The 22,191-nt window shown below is 36.9% G+C and overlaps 1 protein-coding gene across 3 annotated transcripts in view; it reads right to left on the bottom strand.

Annotated features, from left to right (window-relative positions):
* The window catches only part of LOC148943128 (KICSTOR complex protein SZT2-like), a 495,507-nt gene that overhangs the window by 45,112 nt on the left and 428,204 nt on the right, over nt 1-22,191 (bottom strand). For all 3 annotated transcript variants that reach the window (XM_089102275.1, XM_089102276.1, XM_089102278.1), the window contains 4 exons: nt 21,158-21,384; nt 9,501-9,739; nt 7,389-7,597; nt 1,164-1,545 (listed from right to left, as the gene is read on the bottom strand). In XM_089102275.1, the coding sequence (XP_088958401.1) occupies nt 1,164-1,545; nt 7,389-7,597; nt 9,501-9,739; nt 21,158-21,384 (1,057 nt within the window). The remainder of the gene's footprint in view (nt 1-1,163; nt 1,546-7,388; nt 7,598-9,500; nt 9,740-21,157; nt 21,385-22,191) is intronic.

Genomic DNA, 22,191 nt, shown 5'->3' with positions numbered 1-22,191 from the left:
AAGGAAAGTGAAAGAAACACATGATAGACCATAAAGCGACCATAAGGCGTTAGGCTTAACGCCTAACTTTTTTAAGTACACTTTGTTGTTTTCAGTCATAATCAGAAAAGGAAGTTAAACTTTGAACTCATGCCTAGTTCCCAGAAATGGAGAAAGCTGCTACAGGATCCGGGTAAAAACGTCCGTTTTCCCTTCATCAGCTGTATTTTATTTATCTTTCATCCTTTATTCAGCTTCAGTTATATTGCATCGGATTAGCGATGCTTCTTGATTACTAAGGTCCTTGCGTCGGCCCTACATTGTGTTGCTACAGCTGGGTGTGATCTCTGCGTCACGTATCAGCTTCAGTTGAATTATTTCTCGTTACTAATTTCAAAACTTTCGCCCAGGTAAAACTTTCAACTTGAAAGTTCTAAACTTACCACAACCTGAATGCAAAAGAAAGTTCTTATGAACTGATTACGGATAAGTAGAGACAGTGACATCAATTCCCATGTTGGGAGGGGGTTACGATTTTTTATATTAAAAGTACCAAAAAAGGCACTTTTCAAAATCGCCATTTTGAGATTTGTGCCCCAAGAGTAAGGTATGACAGATTGAATTTAAAAGTCATTTAACTAATTGTTTTATCTAAGGTGCCAGGGGACAGAGCATCGCTCGGTGAAAAGAAAGACATTTTTTAAAAATCTCTTTCACAAAACAACTTTAATTTCTTTTATTTTTTCACGCAAAAGAAAGTATATCCACTATAATATTGGACCTCTGGGTATTTGTGACGTCATTCATATGAAAAATGTTTCCCAAAATTAACTAAGACCCTAAGCAAATTTTCACAAAGTCGTAGTAAAAAAAGATTTTCCTCCCATCAGGTACATACGTATGGGCCCTTGGGATTATCCCTGCCCACACTCTTCCAATGTCCAAAACTTTCGTCCAAATAAAGGATCTTTGGGGGCTTTCAAACCCCTCTGGAAGTAAGTCGTTTAAAGATCTTATATTTTCCCTAAATTGCCAAGAGAGCCCCAGCAAGTGCTAAGAAGAGCATTTAAATTTAGATGGTAGCGATGCAGAAAAACTCTCAGCAATATTTAATGGTGATAATTAAGAGATCTACGATACCTTTTAACAACAGAATACTAGAATAAAAGGGTAGGACAAAATACCTGACATATCTCCAGCCTTTGTTTCCAGCATCTGTGTTCCAAACCTTCTCACAGGATCCGGATCATTTTTATAGGACGTCTTCCATAGCAAATTCGGTGGTTGTCGGTCTCTATATACTTCCATTCGATGTCGAAATTGATATCGTTTATCACTAGGAAAATCACGAGCAGTTGGGAGCTGGGCCCGAACTAGGGTCTCGGGATCACATAGATTATAAGGGTTTTGTGGATCTCTTCTTATGGTTAAAGGTAGGTTATTGAAAATCCCAAGCTTTTGCTCCACTAAAGACCTGAATAGGAGCCAACGAGTGTTTTCCCATTTCAAAAGTTTTCTTGTTTCCGGGAATAAATCTTTGGATATGTTGTATGCATACAGTGTAAACTGAAAATAATAAATTAATATCTAAACATCTGAAATCTAAACAGTAAATTCTATAAAAACCAAGTAAACATGTTGGACACAAAAATTGCATACCACAAAAATAGAATATCTAAAAAACAATAAAAATAGGACAGGAGCTTAAAAAAGCTTTTATGTAAAACATTCTAATCAAAAATTAAATTAATCACACCGATAAATGTCAACACGAGTGACTATGGCTAACTTCAAAGAATGTTGCTTTCAATAATGAATCTACATTACTAGTTAGGACAAAAAAGGCGTTATAAAGTTTCAACCGCCATCCGTCCTTACTCTAAAGGCTTAAAAGATCTTTTTTTTAAGACAAAGATAGATTTAATAGACAATTCAACAATAAAGTTATACAATAAAATCAAATAGACCATCATTTAGCAATGCTAAATTTATGAAAATGCAGGCAGAAATAAAAATGATGGGGGGGGGGGACACAAACACGCACACTAAAAAGGGAAATGACGAACAACCACCAACCAATAATTACTCACAGTAAACGAAGTCAGAGTAAAGTGCAATGCGCAATAAATAATACAAACACACATTTCTAACCTCGCTCAGAGACATTAACCGTACACAATTATTAAACAGAAATAATAATAAATAAATAATTATCTAAAGACTCTTCAAAACTTGTCAATAACTTTAATTTTTTTTTCAATTTTCGCTTAGAATTTTCACCTCTTCAACTGTAGACTTTGGAAACGAGGTTTCCAGGATGTAATGGACATTCTTAGCCAGATTTTGATATTTGTATATTAAAGTTAGGGCCCACTTCGTTAAATTTATAAAGTCTTACAAGTAGAAAAAGAGTGAAATTATGAGCTAACCTTCCTTGGACCCTAATTTGGGAAGTAGATCCATTCCTGAAAATAACATTAACCTAACAAAAAGATGTCTCAAGTTCACGAGGAGGCAGTGAACTGGAGGGGGATAAAGCTTGAAACATTTATCCTCCGACATAACAAGGACTGTAGACTCATCCCTGAAAGATTACTCGACGCAGTGTTTCCGAGTTAGTGAAACGACACTCCTCTACAACTGCACAATACAATTGCACAATGTAAATAAATACCAGATATTTATTGAATTCCTGATCACCGCTTTATTTTAATATTGCCAGGTCATCAAATAATCATTTCTTTATATAGATTTGATCTTATCTAGCAGAGTTTTAAACGAAGGGCCAGGACAGAAGCAAAAATAGAGAATAATAATAAACAAAATATAAATAAACAGTTACATATCAATTCAACCTTTGCAAAAGAGTAAAAAATTTACTTTACTTAAAATCCAGGATATGTGCTTGATGAAATCTCAAACGTCTTAATTGCCATAAAAATCTTTATATTACTGAAAAAAACATTAATAGCAGTTTCAGACCTGAATTTTGAAGTTTATTACAGTTCTTTTTTTGCGTCAATTTCAGGGAGAATCCCCTACCCATGGTCTTCAGTTAGGCTTGCAGCTCTTAAAAAATTTAAATTATGTTTATTTGTTTCCTTTATCCAATGTCATTTAGCGAAACGCCAGTTCTTCTGGATATAACGCCAAACTGGATAAGTTAGACACAAATTCAATTCGAGTTGAAATAAACTGGCTGATACAAAACTCAACTCAATCTGGATAAGTTTGCAACTTGCTGTAAACTGTGGGAACTTGTCACGGAGGCTCTATTGCCAGTAACGAAGGAGATCAAACACATAACAAATACTTAAAAAAAAAAAAAAACTACTCAAACGTTACACAATTCAAATCGAACAAGTTTGAGATAGAATTAAATGATAAACTCAACTGAGTTGAGATAAACCGGTCAATATAAACTTAACGCAAACTGTATAAGTTCGCAGCAGACTGTAAACCGTGAATTCATCAAAAGAGGTAACGAAATAATAATGAAATGAACTAGATTTTTTCTTCTTTTTTTTAACAGATTTCCTTTTTCTATTGGGTGATTCCTTTTAGATTCCTTTTTCTATTGGGTGATTCCTTTTAGATTCCTTTTTCTATTGGGTGATTCACATATAAAACACAAGAAATGTACGAAATTACTAGTCCATTCAGTGAATTAAAGTAATTGCCTTTTTTTTGGTAAAAAATAAAATGCAGTCCCATATTCATATGTTCTATATGGTAAGATTTAGTAACAAATAATTCCGTGATAAACATAGGGCACAGTTCTGCAGCAAACACGGCAAAACAACTGTATTAGAGATATAACATTATCTGTTTGTGTTTTTTTTACATTTAGCCCAGATGTTGTGTTAAGATAGTTTCAAGTAAGACAACTAATTGTCTGTGACCATGGCTGAAAGAAAACGGTTTATTCACCCATGAAACATTTCCCAATAGTTTTTCTTTTGCCGAAAGGTTAGCCCCTCTCTCATATGAAATAAAGTCTATAACAGAGATTAGGCCACGTTTTACAGGGAGAGTCCTGAAAAAAAAAAAAAAAAAAAACAACAAAGTATCACGATTTAGGAAAACACCTTTTTTTTAATATCGAAAATTATTTTTTCAAAGATAGGGAGGCTTACACAGTAACACAGGATGGGTGCGCATATAAAAGCGGCCTTCGGATCCGTGCCCCCCTAAAACCCAGAATTTTTTAATGTGTTTTTAACAATACCTTATATTTCCCATGCACTGGGGCCAGTTTTGTATTTTCTTGAGGATTCCCCCCTAAAAAAACAATACAGACGTACCCGGGGTGGAATTTATACCCCTTTGACTTAGTTTCTCCTTTGGTTTGACTTGGTTATGCCCCTTTGGTTTCTCACTGAATAATTTTTTTTTAGCGTCAGTCAGATACAGTGACCACACCAAAAGTGGAAAGCAAGAGTAATGAGGGATGATAGAGACTCATTTCATTAGCCCTTTTCAACAGGAAAACTTAATTTCCATTTAAAAACGCATTTGGAACCACTGGAATTGTCCTATTTTCACTATTTTCTCTTGTAATGTAGATGCCCTTCCCTTCAAGTGGATAGAAACAGATTTCAGCAAATGAATTAATCTCCAAAAGTTTCCTCAAGCCAGCTAATAGTCAAACCTCTGGAGAAAAACAGAATTCCTCAAATATGCAAATACTTTCTAAGACCACACTGGCTATACATGACGTATGAAACTAAGAGAGGAAAAAGAGGGAAAGTATCATACCTTCCTCTCTTAGCTTCATACCTCAAATAGGCAATAACTAGATCTTGGCTTTAAATAAACTTTGAACATAAATTTAACTGATCAGATTCAACATTGATCCACATACAGCACTATAGTTTGGCTGAGGAATTATCAAAAGTAGATGACCCGAAATCAGTCTATTACTCAAGAGGTGCAGTAGTATCAATAGTCAGGCCGAGGGATTATTAATAGTCCAAAACACAGAATTGGTTTATCGCCCAGGAAACGTGATAGTATTTATATTCAAGCTGACAAAATAGGATTATTAACAGTCCTGGACACACAATCGGCCTATGTTACTCAAGAGGTTCTATAAAATTCATAGTCAGTCTAAGGGATTATTAAAAGTAAAGGAAACAGATTTAGTCTATGACACTCAAGAGGTGTGACAGTATTTACAGTCAGTCTGACGGTTTATTAACAGTCCAGAACGCAGAATTCGTCTATATTGCTCAAGAGGTGCAATAGTGTTTATAGTTAGGCCGAGGGTTCGCTAACAGTCGAGGATAGAGAATGTCACTCTAGAGGTGAAAGCATTTATTGTCAGGCCAATGGATTATTAAAAGTTGATGATCCAGAATCAGCCTATCACTTAAGCGATATAAAAGTATTTATAGCGAGGGTTAGGGATTATTAACAGCCCAGGACGCAGAATCTGTCTATGTTACTCATATGCGAGTCAGGCTTAAGGATTAATAGCCTAGGATTGAGAATCAGCCAATCACTCAAGCGATTAGGTAGTATTTAAATCCAGACTTAGAGATTATTAACAGTCGCCGAATCGATCTACGTTGCTGATGAGGTGCGATCATATTTATGGTTAGACTGAGAAATTTATGAAAAGTCAAGAACACAGAATGGGTCACTCAGAGGTGCGATCTTATTTAATAGTCAGGCTGAGGAATTATTAATAGCCCAGAATCCACAACCAGTTTATCGCTCAAGAGGTGCAATAAAATTCTTAGTCTGGCTGAAGAAATATTATTAGGACTGAACCAGGAATCAATCTGTCGTTCGGGAGATAAGATTAGAAGCTGCAGAAGCTTGATGATGGTTTTTCGTCGATATGCTGACTACAAAGATACTTTCTTAATCAACATAATTAGAATCAAGTTTCGTCCATAGGTGGGTTTTAGTGTGGCTCAGGGATTATTGGTGCTCCAGGACCCGGAATCGGTATACCTTTCGGGAGGAGTGAATATGAGTGGAAGAGGGTATGATAAAGGGGTTTTTAGCAACATGCTGAATAAAGAATGTTTATTTTTATCCGCATATTCAGAGTCTAAATTAGTCCATAGATGAGATTATAGGCTAGCTCAAGGATTATTAGCAGTCCAGGACACGGACTCGGTCTGCCTTTCGGGAGGAGTGACTCTTAGCGGCAGAGGGTAGGATAATGGGGTTTTTAGCAACGTACTGAATAAAAAAAAACGCTTTATTTTTATCCGCATAATCAGAGTCTAAATTAGTCCAAAGATGGGATTATAGGCTAGCTCAGGGATAATTAGTAGTCCAGGACACCGACTCAGTCTATCATTCAGGAAGTTTTATTATAGGTCGGACAAGGCTTGATGATGTTTTTTTCATCAGTTTAGTATGCTGACTATAAAATGCTACAGAAAATTGCCGACCAAATGAAGAAAGTGAGGATTTCAGCCAACAAAAATGAAATAGCCTAAATCTCTCCCAACAGGATTTTTTCCTATATGGTAATTTGTAAGTGGAGAACAATTAAACAGTATAAATTTTTATACATATGTAAAATACTCGTAAACTTGTGAACATTACTCTTTTCCAGAAAAACAATCTAACAAAATTCTTCAAATAATTGTAAATAAAAGTTCAAAACAATGTTATTACAAAATTATTCAGTTGTATTAATTTAAATACTAATTGATGGGCAAACATTTTTTAAACAATGGTTTCTGAAAAAATTTTGATTTTTCCATCAGTTTTTATGCGAAAAAGAATCCACCTCACTTGCTTGATCACGAGCAGGAGCCGAAAGTAACGTCTCTCTTGTGACGGAAGGCACACAAGGAGTGCAGCCGCTTAAACTGCACTTAACGTAATTTTCAAACGTAATGTTTATGATTAACTAATCAGAATCAAGAAAGGGATCGTTAGGGAGGAAAGATAGTGAATACAGACAGCCTCAGGGATTGTCACTGGTCGAGGATCAAAAATTAGTCCATCATTCAGAAGTTGCGGTTACAATATGAAAAAAGTTTACTAATGGTGTTTCATCAATCTCATCCAATAATTTCCTCCTTGTTAATTTTTCTAGTTTTATTTTTGTATTTTCATATATTCATTTGTGTATTTGATTGAAATAAATAATTGAGAAATAGAAGACTCCTTCGTAAATAATCATTTGGTATTTTTTATGAGCTAAGACCCGTTACCTATTGGGTCACTACTTACCTAATTGATAAAACTTTTTATAAAAATCCGTCAATATTTTATGGAAATATAAAAGGAAAATTTCTAAATGAAATAATTCAACGAGTTACTTTCTTGTATTTGTTAGGTAGGCTTCTGACGTTGAAGAAACATTTTATTTAAAGAGCTGATTTTTCAAAAAAAAATAGTTTTCTACAATCTTTGAGGGGAAAAAGAGTCCGCCTTACCTTCTTATTTTCAATAAGAGCCCAAATTAACGCCTGTCTTGGAATAAAGATATCACTGCTTTCATATGGGTAGAACTGTAGATTTAAACCACTGTTTTTGCTGGTACCAATGGAGGCTTGACTTGATGAATCTGATAATTTGACTTCAGCACTACTATGTCTAAGGTTTTCACATATAAATGGATGATACTTGAGCAAGGACTTGTAGGCTAAACGATAGGTTAAGTAAGAATGAAAGAAAAGTCAAGTGTACAGAATACTATATCAAACTTTAAGAACTTATAGTAAAAAAAAAAATCTATTTCTTTTAATATTTTCCAAAATTACTTCAGTCTATCCTATTCAAATAACGATAAATTTGACAATACAAATAAGTTTGACAATACAAATAAAGATTTCAAAATTTGAAATAAATATGATGATAAATACGAAATAGAAAATATTCAACATGGCAAGAAAAGAAAAATAATTTCATATTTATTCTAAATGAATCTAAGCTATTTCAAATTAATTCTAATATATTCAAATTTGTTTTGTAGGAAAAAATTTGTTTTGTAGGAAGTCTGAAAAAATTCGAAAAGTGGCTGAATTTTGGGAAAAAGTAGCTTCAATAATCAAATATCTTTGGACAGACATCGGTATAAAAAATACATTAAATTGCGTTAACAGCAAAAAATTGGTAATTACAAAAATATTTGTATATATTTTAACAAGGGATTACAACAATTCAAAAACCTTAAAAAATAAAACCAAAAGTTTGAAGCTTAGAAAAAATCGCTATTAGAAATTGGACTTGCTTTAGTAATTAAATATCTTCGAATTTTGTTCCAATTATTTAAGAATGACCCTTGAATCACAAAGGCCATTTAATTACAATAAATAGCTCTTTTGAAACTACTAAAAAAAACTTTAGCGTAAAGAGCGACATATTGACGAGAGGGATAACGCCCTCGTATACGTAATAATTTCTGTTAGTTTTAAGTCTTGATGTTGCTCCTTACTGTCAGTTGAAAAAACTTGATTTTTTTAATTTAATTTCTGATCATTTTTTAAATAATACCAGGAAATCCGGAACCCCCAATGTGGAAAATTGTCTTCCCCCATGAAAAATTCCTCCATGGAGAGATCCTCCCATGTAACCCTCTCTCCCCCACCCCCCTCCACCAGAACAAATCCCCCCTGAAATCGTCTGTATACTTCGCAATAACCTAAAATATATGTAAACAATGGGCAAAGTTCACAACTTGCAGCCCTTCCCACGGGACTGTGGAGGATTAAGTCATCCTTAAAGACATAGTTATTAGATTTCTCGACTATGCTGAACAAAATGGCTATCTCAAAATTTTAATCAGATGACTTTGAAAAAAACTTGAGCGCGGGAGGGGGCCTAGTTGCCCTCCAATTTTTCGGTCAGTTAAAAAGAACACAAGAACTTTTAATTTTCGTTCAAATTCGCCCTCTGGAAATATTCTAGGAGCACTGGGTCAATACGATCACGCCTGAAAAAAAAAACACATTTACAAAAAAAAAAAAAAAAAAAAAAAAACACATCTGTGATCTGTCTTCTGGCAAAAAATTAGGATTCTGTGACTTTTAGGGGGTGTTCCCCCTTTCTTCGAAAATAAGGCAAATTTTCTCAGGCTCGTAACTTTCGATGGGTAGGATTAGACTTGATAAAACTTATATATTTGAAATCAGCATAAAAATGCACTTCTTTTGATATATCTATTGGTACCAAAATTCCGTTTTTTAGAGTTTCGGTTACATTTGAGCCGCGTTGTTTTTTACTTACAGTTCGTTACCATGAACTGTTTGAAACAAGCACGATAAAGCCATTAATGGTCTACTACTTGACTTTAACTATGGTTATTCTTGTGCGAAAATTATAGATTTTTAAGTGTGCCAAATAATCAATTTAAATTATCGATAAATAAGTGTGATAAGCGAATTTTATAAGATCCATTTTAACGAATTGAAAATTGACCGACCCCAAAAAGTCCAGAAGACAGTTTTCTAGCAACCAGTTCAAAAACCATTGCAAAAACCTGAAGACGGCTATAAATGAAGGAAATCAGAAGAAAAACAATTTAACAATACAGAGTAGATACGCACATTTTATAACGTCAGGGTCTTGATTTCCTAAGGTCTTCAAGCATTCCTTCCACAGTTCCGTTGGTCGGGCAATGAGAATATGCTTTGATTTGAGGCATCTTTGAGAGCTGCATGACAAAGCAAAAGGCACAAAGAAATTTAGAGTTGCACTCTGATTCCAGAAAGGTCGTAAAGTTAGACCTTGATGGGACTGTCCTATCATGCCCTGGAACGTTTTCGTTATTACAGGAATCAAGTGCCTAAAATTGTAAAGACGACATTAAGTTCCGTTAGGCTACACTAGGCTATATTCTACTCAAGTAAACGAAGAGATGTTTGTAAGATAAAAGTTAATAATATTTGTTGTTTTCTCTTTTGGTTATTCATAATTATTGGAGAGTAAGCTAGTGAGAATAGTTTCTTTTTTTCCTTTTTTGTGTGTGCATAGAGTCTTCTTCAAAGAAAAAGTCTTTTTTTTGGGGGCCTGTTTTGTATTTTCAGTAAAGCGCTAGTTTCAATAAACATTATAAGCTACATGATTGGATGGCTTTATTCAATAGCCAGTTATGCCTGATTATCCCTAAGATATTATGAAGCTATCAGAGGATAAGTAGTTTACTGAAATGTTAGGAAGTTGGCAGCAAAATCTTTTATGTTGGATGCAGCCATCTTCACCTTATTCTATCTTCTATTCTTCATGATGCTTCTCGTGGTAGATATTACGGTGTTCATCTTTATGCGCTTGATGTTTCTAAGGGCATTGACCATTTTCAGCTTTGCATTCTTTATTTTCTAATAGTATTTATTTTTCTAATTCCCAAAGGTTAGTGCTTGTTAGTGCTTTTTTCACTTGATTGTTATTATTATAGAATGAATTAGGTAGAAATTGGTTATCATCTCTTGATTCACTTTATATTTTGAGTGTTTGTTTTTCCCTCTTTTTTGCTACATATTTTTTAATTACTGGTTAGAAAGTTGAGCAAATGTGACCATCCCTCTGTAGCCGTTTTTTTGTATCCTTTTCTTAGCATGGCAGGGTGTTAGTAGTTTAGTTGATGTTGTTTTTGTTACAATAAAATCGAATTCCCAAAATTCTCTTGGTGGGATTCTTCCTTTTTGATTCTCCATTCAATTTTGGCACTATGATCTTTCCAACCTTTTGGCAAGTTGGGACTTCAAAATAGAGCTCCGGCTAGATGGCGCACTAACTACCATTTAACCCTGTGCAACGCTTTTTCTATATGCAATTTTATTTTTGGGCTTTCAAAAAATATAAAGTGAGTTGTTAAAGTGGGTTTTGTTTAAGAATTAGCCAGGGAGACAACCCTGGTGCATTAAAAACCAAGATTACTGAAAACCATATAAGCCAGAATAAGCCATAATAATAAGAATAAGAATAATAAGAATAAGAATAATAAGAACGAGAATGAGCCAGGGAGACAACCCTGGTGCATTGAAACCATAGTTGCTAGAAGAGAAAAAGTTTATAGAAGCGGTATTTACAATAATTTATTTCTAAATAAAGAAATAGTTTTGTACAGATAAAATGTTGAGATATAAAAAGACATAGATACAGGTTCAATCATAAAAGATTTGTAAAGATGAATAATGTACACATAATACCTTCATAAAATATTTTATGATTTTATATAAAAATATTAATTCTGATAAAGATAAAAACAAAGATATAATTTTTTTCAAAAGAAGAGTAAGGTTGTTACATTCTCATCCAGGTTAAAAACGTAAATTTACAATTTTTAATACATTTTAAATGTTTTAACTTTTCTTATTTCGAGCTGAATATTTCCATTTCTCATAATATCGAAAAAAAACATAACCAAGATTACTGAAGAAAAAAACGGGAATTCAGAGTTTAATTTAATTTATTAATGTAATGTATTTGCAAACATGCGCATAAGGTTTTAGCTTTAATTCTTTATGATGCCCAATCTAAAGGTTATGAATTACATATTTACGATATGGATTTGTCTAAAGCTTTCGATAGCATTTGCCATGCACAAATGTGGCACTCTGTCAGAGTTTGGACTGAACAATTCTGTCATATATGTACTTAATTTTTGATATAATCATTAGTTTCTTCATTTAAAATCTGGTACAGGGTACTATGGTAATATACCAGTTCAGTCTGGAATGTCACAGAGTGGAGTGCTATTACCTTATCTTTTAATGTTTGCATTCAAAATGTGTTATCAGGAAACAAGTCTTTGTATTGCGCATGCGGACGACCTGCTAGTTTTAAGCCGAACCAAGTCTATTATGGCATTATCTGTGCAACGTATGTCTATGATGTTTTGGGATGTCGGTCTGTTTTTGAATGTTGATAAATGCTAATATTTAGTTTTCAATCCCAAGTCATCAGCTCAAAATTTGTCCTGTGGATCCTCAGTAATTCGCAATGTTGCGAGTTTACGGTGGTTAAGAATTAGCATTTGTTTTATACTCACTTTTTTTGCGACTTCAGGTTCTGATAGATGTTAAAGAAAAGTTGAAGATTGGATATGCAAAAATTGTACCTAACCATGGAAAATATTCACTCCAAGCTTTACCTAAAATGTATTCCACATATTGTGACCGTTCTGTCTTGTTATTAAGTGGAATGTATTCGATACTGAACATACTGAACATATGGTGCAACCGACATTATCCAATTGTTTGAATTGCTTAGTACTAATTTAGCAAGACATGCCTTTGTGTCCCTAGGCCCAAACCATGATATTATCTGCGTGTTTTTGTCTGTGATTAAAGTTTAACTTATCTATGTTTCTGTGTATTTGATTTTTCTTCCTTTTTAGCGTAATTTTCTCCGCTTGTTTTGTATAATAGTGGGTTATGAATAAATTATTATTATTATTATACACCGATATATATTCCTTAAAGGCTTAATCATTTCAGATTTATTAAAGTTAGATAAATACTTTACAAAAAAACTTTAAAAACCACGTTTTACAAATGGACTAAAAATGGGAAAATAAATTTTTCGGTTCTAAAGAATGCTTTTGATATACATATTTCAAAATTTTCTGAAAAACTTGAATGTTGTGAACTCTTTTACTCATAGCTAACTATTTATCATACAAGCATAATTTTATGAATTCCCTGGATAACGATTTCACGGTTCTTATTTAGGCATTCCTTCACCCAGGGATTTATGGTGGTAAGTTTCAAACTGAACAAAGAAAAAAATACCAGACCACTGGCAAGACCCTTATAACGCACTCCACCCCCGGCATCCCTAAAAAGTGTGTGGTTCCCTTAGCCTAGGTAATGATCCTTATGAATCTAAGAGAGGAAAGGAAATAATAAATGAAAAATAAAATAAAAAAGGTGAGAAAACGAGCATTTTCTGACCCAGTGGCAAAACTTGAAGACGAAGAACTAGCAAATATTTCGACAAGGACCGCCGCCAAGTCGTCCTCAGTACTAAACAAAGAAGAAACAAGAAAAACAAAAAAACACAAAAATCTAACCTTTCGAAGTTTACCCGACAAAAACAGAACAGACTGTCTGTTTTTGTCGGGTAAATTTTGAAAGGTTAGATTTTCGTTTTTTTTTTCTTTTTTTGTTTAGCACTGAGGACGACAAGTGGACGTGCGCTGGGTTGAGTTCTTTGTCCAAGGGGCACTGGTTCGATCCCTGGTGTGGCCAGTTTCTTGGTTTGGGACGCGGGTCAGTGGTTTGACCCTGTAAGCTTAGCCAGAGTCAACCAAGGTCTAAATGAGTACCTGGAGAAATCTGGGGAAGGTAAGCAGGAAGGGTGTGTAAAAGCGCAGGATGGCTGGCCACCAGCCCCCCATTGCACTTCCTGGCTGAATGGCCACGAAACGGAGATCAGCACCTCCGGTTTGGACATTAAGTGTCTAGTGCCGTCATACTTACTTACTTTTTTTACTGAGGACGACTTGGCGGAGGTTCTTGTCGAAATATTTGCTTTTTCTTCGTCTTCATGTTTTGCCACTGGCTGAGAAAATCCTAGTTTTCTCACCTTTTTTTTATTTTATTTTGAATTTATTATTTTCTTTCCTCTCTTAGTTTCATATGTCATGTAAAGCCATTTTGGTCTTATAATGTAATGATGCTTGGATGCCTCAAGCTAATCAAAATGAGTTGAAGTTTCCGTTTAAAATTTTTCTTTGTGCTTTGTTTATGGTTCCATTAAACAAGGGCCTTTTGGTTTTAAATTTTTATCTGCCGGATTGAAAAAAAATCTACTGGCTTCTTCGGGCCCATTTTTCAGGTGAACAAATATTTTTTTTTTTCTTCTCTGTTTTGCGAGTTGGGATTTCTTGGTCCAAGAAACTTCAGATATAATTTTCAAGCGAATAAGAATATACGGAGTCCACGTAAAACATTTTTTTTTACATTTTGGTTCCCTTGGCCCAGGATCTTTAGATGTAAGTTACAACCCAGTTGGAAAAACAAGTTTTTAGTCTTTTTTGGGAGAACCAATATTATTTCCTTTATATTGGAGTCTTTTTGGAGCAATGACTTCAGGATACAAGTTTTGAGCTTATCAGAAAGAACGTTTGGCCCTTTCCGAAGGGAGCTTTTTGAAGGGACCATGCCTTCCACAGCAATTTTTTTAGGGACCATGTCCGAGGACTTATGGCTGCAAGTATCAAACTGGTCTGAAGTAACACAGCTTTTCAATCATTACCGGGCATCTTGAAACCAACCCCCTCTAGACAAAATGCATAGTCCTCTTAACGTACTCCCCTGCCTAATAATATATATGTTTGTTCAACTTGCAAACCTATTAATTATGTTATTGAACTGTATTATATAGTGATGGAATGTCCAGAGGCAATGGTATTAATCCTAGTAGTAATAGTACTGAGCATATTGATGAGCTTATTGCTCCAAAAAGCCATATGTCTCCAATCTAATTTGCTCAAAATTTAGTAGCTTCCCCAGCAACTTCTAGTAACCTTGATGCAAAACCCTGCAGTCGACCCAAGACCGTATCGATGGGGCTACTACGTATGTCAGTCTTTTATAAACACGTGCATTCCCCCTCCTCCCACCAGAGGTATTATCAAAGCTCCTTTCTGAAAGAGCAAAGCCTTTAAGGGTAACTGACTAGAACACAGCCCAGCAGGATTTACTTCAGCAAGATACACCCCGTCAGGATTACCTAAAAATTAGCTTCACCCGGCAATTCGTCGCCACCTGGAATAGCCTCCCAGCAGAGGTAATCTCTGAAAATCTTTCGCTTGAAGCATTCAAGCAAGGGCACAACAAATACATAAAAGTTGAAAATAAACTGAAGAAATTACCAGGCCTAGTAGCATATCACTGTTGTTGATGGAGCCACAAAGATTGTCCATAAAAATAATAAGACTTCAGAATATAAATTGCTATATGCATATGAACTGGAGAGATATACAGCATACCATCAACTCAAGTAGGTTACCAAATAATCTGGCGGCATTTCAATTTGTGTCAGGTCAACGCTGGTAGCTACTAGAAGACCCGAACTTGAGCATATCTTCAGTCCAGTAGCAAATAATGGAAGGTGAATTCACACGTGCCATACAGTTCACCTGTTTTTTACAAACCACCCCAACTGTCATGTACACGTGATTTTATTGAACAACGTGATTGTTTGCTTGGTGATTTTCACTGTAACCTGGTTAATTTTGAACCCGATGTCACGCGCGATTCTCTTTTCCATGTTAATTCTTCCAACCGTACTTTTCCTACTAGAACAGATCCAGCCAAGGGGTCTGCCCCTCTAATTGATGACGTTTGCTCCCTCATACTTCTGACCTTAACTTTTCTTCGGTCTTGTTTTTTTCGATCTAACAACCCCTGCGGTGAATTAATCAAAAGGAAGAACAAAATGTGGCCACTTTCTAAGGTTGTAGCACAACACATATTTCGACTGTGTTATCAGACTTGAATTTATGTGACTGGTCATCAGCACTCAGAACTGAGAATATAAAAATCAGCTGTTGTGTTTAACCCAGGCCCATAGCCACTCCCAGAGTGGCATTTACTGATGCTAAACGGAAGAAGAGCCTAAACCCAAATTGCATTTGTATGACTCTAATCTGTGTAAAGTGTCTGCAACAGAAATCACAAATATTAACTTTGAACTGTCAGAGTCACAATAGTCACAATATCGAGTCACAATACTGATGATTTAGTTAATAAATACGGTATAAGAATTTTTTGAATATTTCCCTGGGATCTGCACTGAATCAATATTTTGCACAAAAAATCCTGAATTGTGGAGGAAATTCATTTAAGGTATGGACAATCTCTTTCTCTCAGGAAACATAAAATACCCTCTTTACAACATTTACGAAACCCTGAAGGCAGCCGTATAGAAAGGTAGGGTGCTGCCAATTCTTTTAATAATATTTCACAACTCTGCCTTCTGCAGCTGCCTCATCTGACAAAGCTGTAAAATGAAATCATTTAATAGATCAGTCCATATGCCTTTTTCCTTGTGACACAAACGTAACACAATGCAGCCCTGAAGGCAGCCGTATAGTAAGGGAAGCTGCTGTCAACTCTAACAATATTTCACAACCCTGCCTTCTGCAGCTGCCTCACCTGAGAAAGCGGTAAAACAATTTTTTTTTTATTCCAATATTCACGGCGCCAGGTACTTCAAAGTATCTGATATGCCGCTATTCATCTACCTCTTTCAATGGCCTCGAGGTTTTAAATGTCTATTGAACCTTCTTTTTTAGGTGTCAACAGAGGGATTTGCAGGGATAATATCCCCAGGAAGATCGTTCCAGATAGAAGTGCAACGCCGGATGAAGCTGTTCCTCCAGTACTCGGTTTTCGGCGTATCCTCCTCTAGATAATTGGACCGAGTTGTGTGCCTTTGTGTCTGCCTTGTCGGCTGGACAAAGGGGGGCACAATTCGAGAGAGCTCGTCTGAGGGAGGCGAATTCATGTACTTGTAGAAAACAGCCATCGACGCTACATCAAGCCTTTCATTTAGAGGCTGGAGCAATTCTTGTGTAGAGGCGCAGCCCGTCCTATTTCTATTCTGGATCTTCTGAAGTGGTGCCAACAGCGTTTTCGGAGCACCAGCAAATAGCGGGCATCCATATTCAGCTATGGGTCTGATGCAAGACTTGTAGAGTGGGATGATCGAGCTTGATGGAAGAAGTTTTTTGCAGCGAAGAGTAACTCCCAGCTGTCTTGCGCAGGTTCTCACCCGATCAAGGTGGTTGTTCCAAGAGAGATTGGTGGTGAAATGAATCCCCAGTAGACGAAGCTCGTCGACTCTCTTTATAGCTTCATTTTTGAAGATGAAACTGGGGTGTTCACGTGGCACCTTTGATCGGGTAATTAGAAGCTCCTTGTTTTTCGTTGCATTGAAGTTGATCATCCAAGCATCAGACCACTTTTCAATTTTCAAAAGATGCATCTGTAGGGAAAGTGAGGCTTGTATTGGATCTCCGTGTTTAGGGACGGCTGAGTGTGTCATGATATCGTCGGCAAAGTGATGCAGAGGGTTTGCGAGGTTGTCTCCCATGTCGTTTATGTAGATAAGGAAGAGCGTAGGTTCCAAGACACTGCCCTGGGGTACCCCTGCTTTCACTGGATGTTCGCGAGAAATAAACCCGTCAAGAGCAACCCGCAGTGAACGATCGGAAAGAAAGCTCTCAATCACTTTTAACAGGCAACCACGAACCCCATACACATAGAGTTTCTTTAGCAGGCCAAGGTGTCATACTCTGTCAAAAGCTTTCGCCATGTTGAAGGATAGTAGCCTGATGTCGCATTCCATTGCCAGTAGTTCTATCCACTCCTGATACTGGGCCACTAGGCAGTTTAATGTTGAGCGTTTCCGGCGGAATCCATATTGGCGGTCGCCTAGAAGGTCATTTGATTCCAGGTACTGATGAAGTGTTTTATTGGAGACGCTCTCGTAGACTTTGCCAACACAGGAGAGAAGGCTAATAGGTCTTTAGGAGCCCACGCTCGTTGGATCGCCTTCTGGCTTTAGAGTAGGTGTAACATGGGCGGAATTCCATGTTCGTGGGAATGTTCCGGAGCAAAAGCACAGCCGGAAAAGTAATGACAAGGGTCCAGCTAGTTCGGCACTGCAGGACTTGAGGACAACATTTGGTATGTTGTCAGGACCCGTGGCTTTGGTCACATCCAGATGTTGCAGAATGCGAAGGATCTTGGGAGCAGAAAAATTCACGCGTTCGAGGACAGTGTCGGTTCGGTCGGAGAATTTTGGCACTTATCTACCGTCATCGTCTAGATTCTAGAATTCGGCAAAAGCCCTAGCAAGAGCTTCAGCCTTTGCCTGTGGATCTTGTACCACTGTCCTTTTACTCTGGAGAGAAGGAATTGCCGTCCCCTTGGACGACGGTAAAGCCTCCTTGACAATTTTCTACCAACTCTTTGGCAAAGCAAGTTGAAGCTTGGTGGTGAATTTCTCCTTATACTCAACCTGGGACTGCCGAATCGCTCGAACTGCATCCTTGCGCGCATTTATGAATGCAATTCTGTCCTCTTCGCTCTTTGAAAGTAGCCATCGCTTGTGTGCCTTTTGCTTTGCTCGGATTGTCTTCTTACACTGGGCGTTAAACCAAGGTTTGTCCTTACTGGACACCTGGATCCGCCTTTAAGGAATATGATTTTCGACAGAGTCAACTATGGCCTGCTGGTACTTATCTGCAGCTTTCTCTGGGCCTTCCAGGAGGAAGGCTCTCCACTGCTGAGAAAAAAGAGTGTTTCTCAAACCGTCCCAATCACCGCTTTTGCATAGCCAGGTTGTTCTATCATGCTTTACTGGAGGCGGAATACTTCGGTTTCCACTTGAAATGACGGTAATATGGTCACTTGTGAAAACATGGGCATCAACATGAATGAAGGCAGGGTGATCTGTAAGGAATAGGTTAAGTTGTAACAATCTGTTTGGGTCGTGATACGTGTCGAAATCAACAAGCTGTTCCTGCTTGTAAGAGAGAGATAGATCATACAAGTCCAACCCCTCCTTATCAGTATTTTTACTGCGAAGCCACACGCTATGATGGACGTTGAAGTCTCCATGAAGGATAATGGCAGAATTAGCGTACTTGCCCCGAATATATTCACGGGAGGCTTCAAGGTAGCTGGTAATCTGGTAAGTTGGAGGGTTATGCACGGTACCGACAATCACAGATTTATTTGGGAGGGTCACCCTGACCCACAGAGCTTCTTCGCCTGCTGAATCTGGTATATTCAGGCATGAATAAGGTATATGGCTCTGCAGATAAACAGCGATACCTCCTCCTCCGTATTTAATACCGACAGTGGGCTCTTGATCCCGATTGAGGAGCTTGTATCCATGTATGCCATCCTCACTGCTCTGAATTTCTTGGTTTAGGTTGGTTTCAGTGATGCACATGATATATGGCTTGACCAAGTTCCCTAAATTTAGGAACTGGTCAAACTTACATCTGAGACCTCGTACATTGCAGTGGGCTACCGTAAACAGGTCCGTTTGGATGGTCGGTGGACGTGCTACAGGTCGTCGTCGAAATGGCTGTTTGGCCCGAGGCTTTTTGTTGTTAATCATGACCAGGTAAAAGAAGCTTTGTCGGGTGGTTAGCCCAACAAAGCCCATAAATCCATTGCCATGCATCATTAGACGGGGAACGGTGCCACCTGCCACGCACCTCATTACTGCATCTTCAACATGGAGGTTTTACCCCATAATGGGTTAGGGCTCGGCACAAGTGCCTCCCACCATAAACAGAGGCACCACAAGTGCCTCTGATAGTCGGTCTGCCAATCTTCAAGATTTAAATGCAACTCTCCTCAAAAGTATTTATCAATTGGTTTCAGAGCCCATAGGGCTTTGTCATATTCTTCCTTATTTTTCCGTGGTCATTTGCAGGTCTTCTGCATTTTCTCTGCTTTCTCGGTTATTGATTTTTTTTCTTCTTTTCTTTTTAAAACTTCTCTTTGCTTATCATTTTTTTGCGCATTCATTCTTTATTAGAGAATTTCACTGTATATTGTTTCTTTTTTTTTATTATGTAATTCTATGCATGGTTTAGTGTAATTGCAGTGTTTTATTGTTGCATTGTTAGGTACCCAAACAAGCTAAGCTTCATGGGCCAAAAACCCGCTAGTAATAACTGTGAAGTAATTTCCTAGAGTGAATAAAATGACTGCTTGATTAATCGGACCCGAAAAAAGCTTTTTGGACCATTAAGAAGCCCGATGTTTGGACGGCCAGCGCCCCAACTGAAAAACAACTGTTTATCTTTTCCTGGCCTTGATTACGAGGGAACCTCACTTTATTTCTTTTTCTTGTGCATAAGGTTTCCTATGGCCAAAGGACTTAAGCTTCAAACCGATTGGGAAAGTTTTCAAAAGTTTCCATTTATGTGGGGCTATACCCGCACATTAAAAAACATTTCGTATGTTAGGGTCTTCTTAATCATGAACTTACAGCTTTAAGCTTCAACCTGTTCAAACAAAAAGTTTATAGGCCCATATTAGCCCTTTGTTGGGCCTTGTTTTCGGGGTACCAATACTTTCTTTCTATTTTTCCTTTTGCATCCGGGTTTCTCATTCCAAGGGCTGAAGGATGTGTGTAACGAACCGACCTGATTAAAAAGTATGTTGGTCCGTTTTTAAGTTCCCTCACACCCTCCCATTCCCTACAAAACACACGCTTCTCTAGCCTCAGGAAACGATTCCTGAAATTTTTTAGCCAATCAAACGACCAAGGTCAAACATAGCCCCCTTTTCCAATACAAAACCTATCTGTACACCTTAGACAATTCGTACATTTTACGGCCCTTGCTGCAGCGGCAGGGGGAGCAAAGGTCATCCCCAAAAATTGAGTCAATATTATGGTGGGTTACAGGGAGGGGGGAGGTAGAAAAAAGGGCATGAGAAAGGGACTGGTCACCGTCAAATCACTTTCGATCCTTGAAGAGCACTAGAACTTCTGATTTTCAATGAGCCTCCCCCAGAGTCTCTACACCTACTCCTTCCATATATTATGGTTGGAGAAAAGAAAGAAAGAAAAATAATAAATGTTGGGCAAATAGTTCTCTACCTAGGCAGCGCTATAACGTGGCCTAATCAGTGGTCTAATCAGTTATTGGCGGAGAGACTTTAGCGTACAAAAAAGCCTCAGCGTAAAATCATCCTCTATCTTATACAGCAAGGGTTTAGAAAGATGAGATTACCTAGCCTACAGTTTCGCAACGACAGGAGTGATATCATCAACACATCGCATTGTACACAGTAGAAACACTCATCTGCACCAATTCTTCAATTTTCCAACTATGAATAAACACAACGACCCCATGCAAATTATTTTAGCCTAGGGTACGCAGAAGAAATAGTAGACCCAGTTGCTTCACAAGGGATTACACCCCTTAAAATAAATTGCCTGGAGCTACTGTAACTCCCATAAATGTGCAGGTGTTCAAGACAAGTTTAGTAAACTCAAGTTTAGAAAGGCTTCAGGGTTTAGTGTATTTTCGGATTATCGGGTTGGATATACTGTTTTGTCCTAGGTGATTCGATGGATGAGAAAGGTCTAGACCTTGTTGAAATGCTCATTTATCTCAGTTACGAAATTAGGAGGACAGTTTTTTTTTTTTACCAAGTAATTACCTGTAATACATTATTGCATTTTGGTAATAACAATAATAACAACATAAGCTACATACTCTGAAGAAATGTCGAACACTTGACTCTTCACGCTTGGAATATCGTATCTGATCGCTACGTCTAGCCAATTTTTCATATTTGTCCCATAGGCGACATCTAAAATTCCTTTCTCGCCCAATTCATAAGCAGCTAACGGTGGCTCGTTTGATGCACTGGTGATTGAAAGACAACTATTCGGATCATTCTCACAAGAAGCTGGGGACAATGGACGTGAACCAAAACGTGCCTACAAAAGTATTTCGATTTAAAAAGAACAACATAATATAATTTAATAAGTAAAAATTGTTATCGGAATTGTTCTTCTGATACCTGAAAGGCATTATGATGTATCTGTCATCAATACCCACATTTGTCACTTCTATTATCATACAGTTATTCGTCATCATGAAGTATTTGCCATCAGCCGTCACGACAATTAAAGTGGTTTAAAACGTGCTTAGGAAAATATTTCAACTTAAGAAAAAACAACAATAATATAATGCAATTTAATAGGTAGAAACTTTGCAGTTTTTCTTATAAGCGCTTTAATACCTAAAAGACATTATGATAAATTCACCATCATGGTGAATTTATTTGTCATTTTAGGTTTGTCATTTTTCGTTTGTCATTGCAAGTCATTAGTCATCATGACATCTTTGTATAATTCTTATTATAGTTTATCTTATTAGCATTTTAATACCTGAAAGACATCATGATGTCTTTATCCTCATCATGACAATTTGTCATTTATCATCACACATGACAATGAACATGAACCAAAACCTATCTACTGACGTATTTCATCCTACAAAGAACAGTATAATAAAACCTAAAAGTAAACAGAAAAAATGTTTCCCTTGTGCATTTGAATAGCTGAAACAAATCAAGATGTTGGAGCGTATCCAACATTTTACCTCAAACAAGGTGAGGAAAAGGGGATAAAAGTTTAAAATTTTCTATAGCTGTGACAGCAGAAAGAATATTTGCATAAAAACTCTTTAGCTTTCAGTCTTAAAAAATATTAGATTTTCATTTAGCAAGAAAAATAAAATAC

The sequence above is a fragment of the Artemia sp. Qi Xiang Cuo genome, chromosome 16 (assembly GCF_049724085.1).
Source record: "Artemia sp. Qi Xiang Cuo chromosome 16, ASM4972408v1, whole genome shotgun sequence".
NCBI classification, from domain to species: domain Eukaryota; kingdom Metazoa; phylum Arthropoda; class Branchiopoda; order Anostraca; family Artemiidae; genus Artemia; species Artemia sp. Qi Xiang Cuo.
Note: the sequence above shows the minus strand (reverse complement) of the source record. Positions and strands in the feature narration are given on the sequence as shown.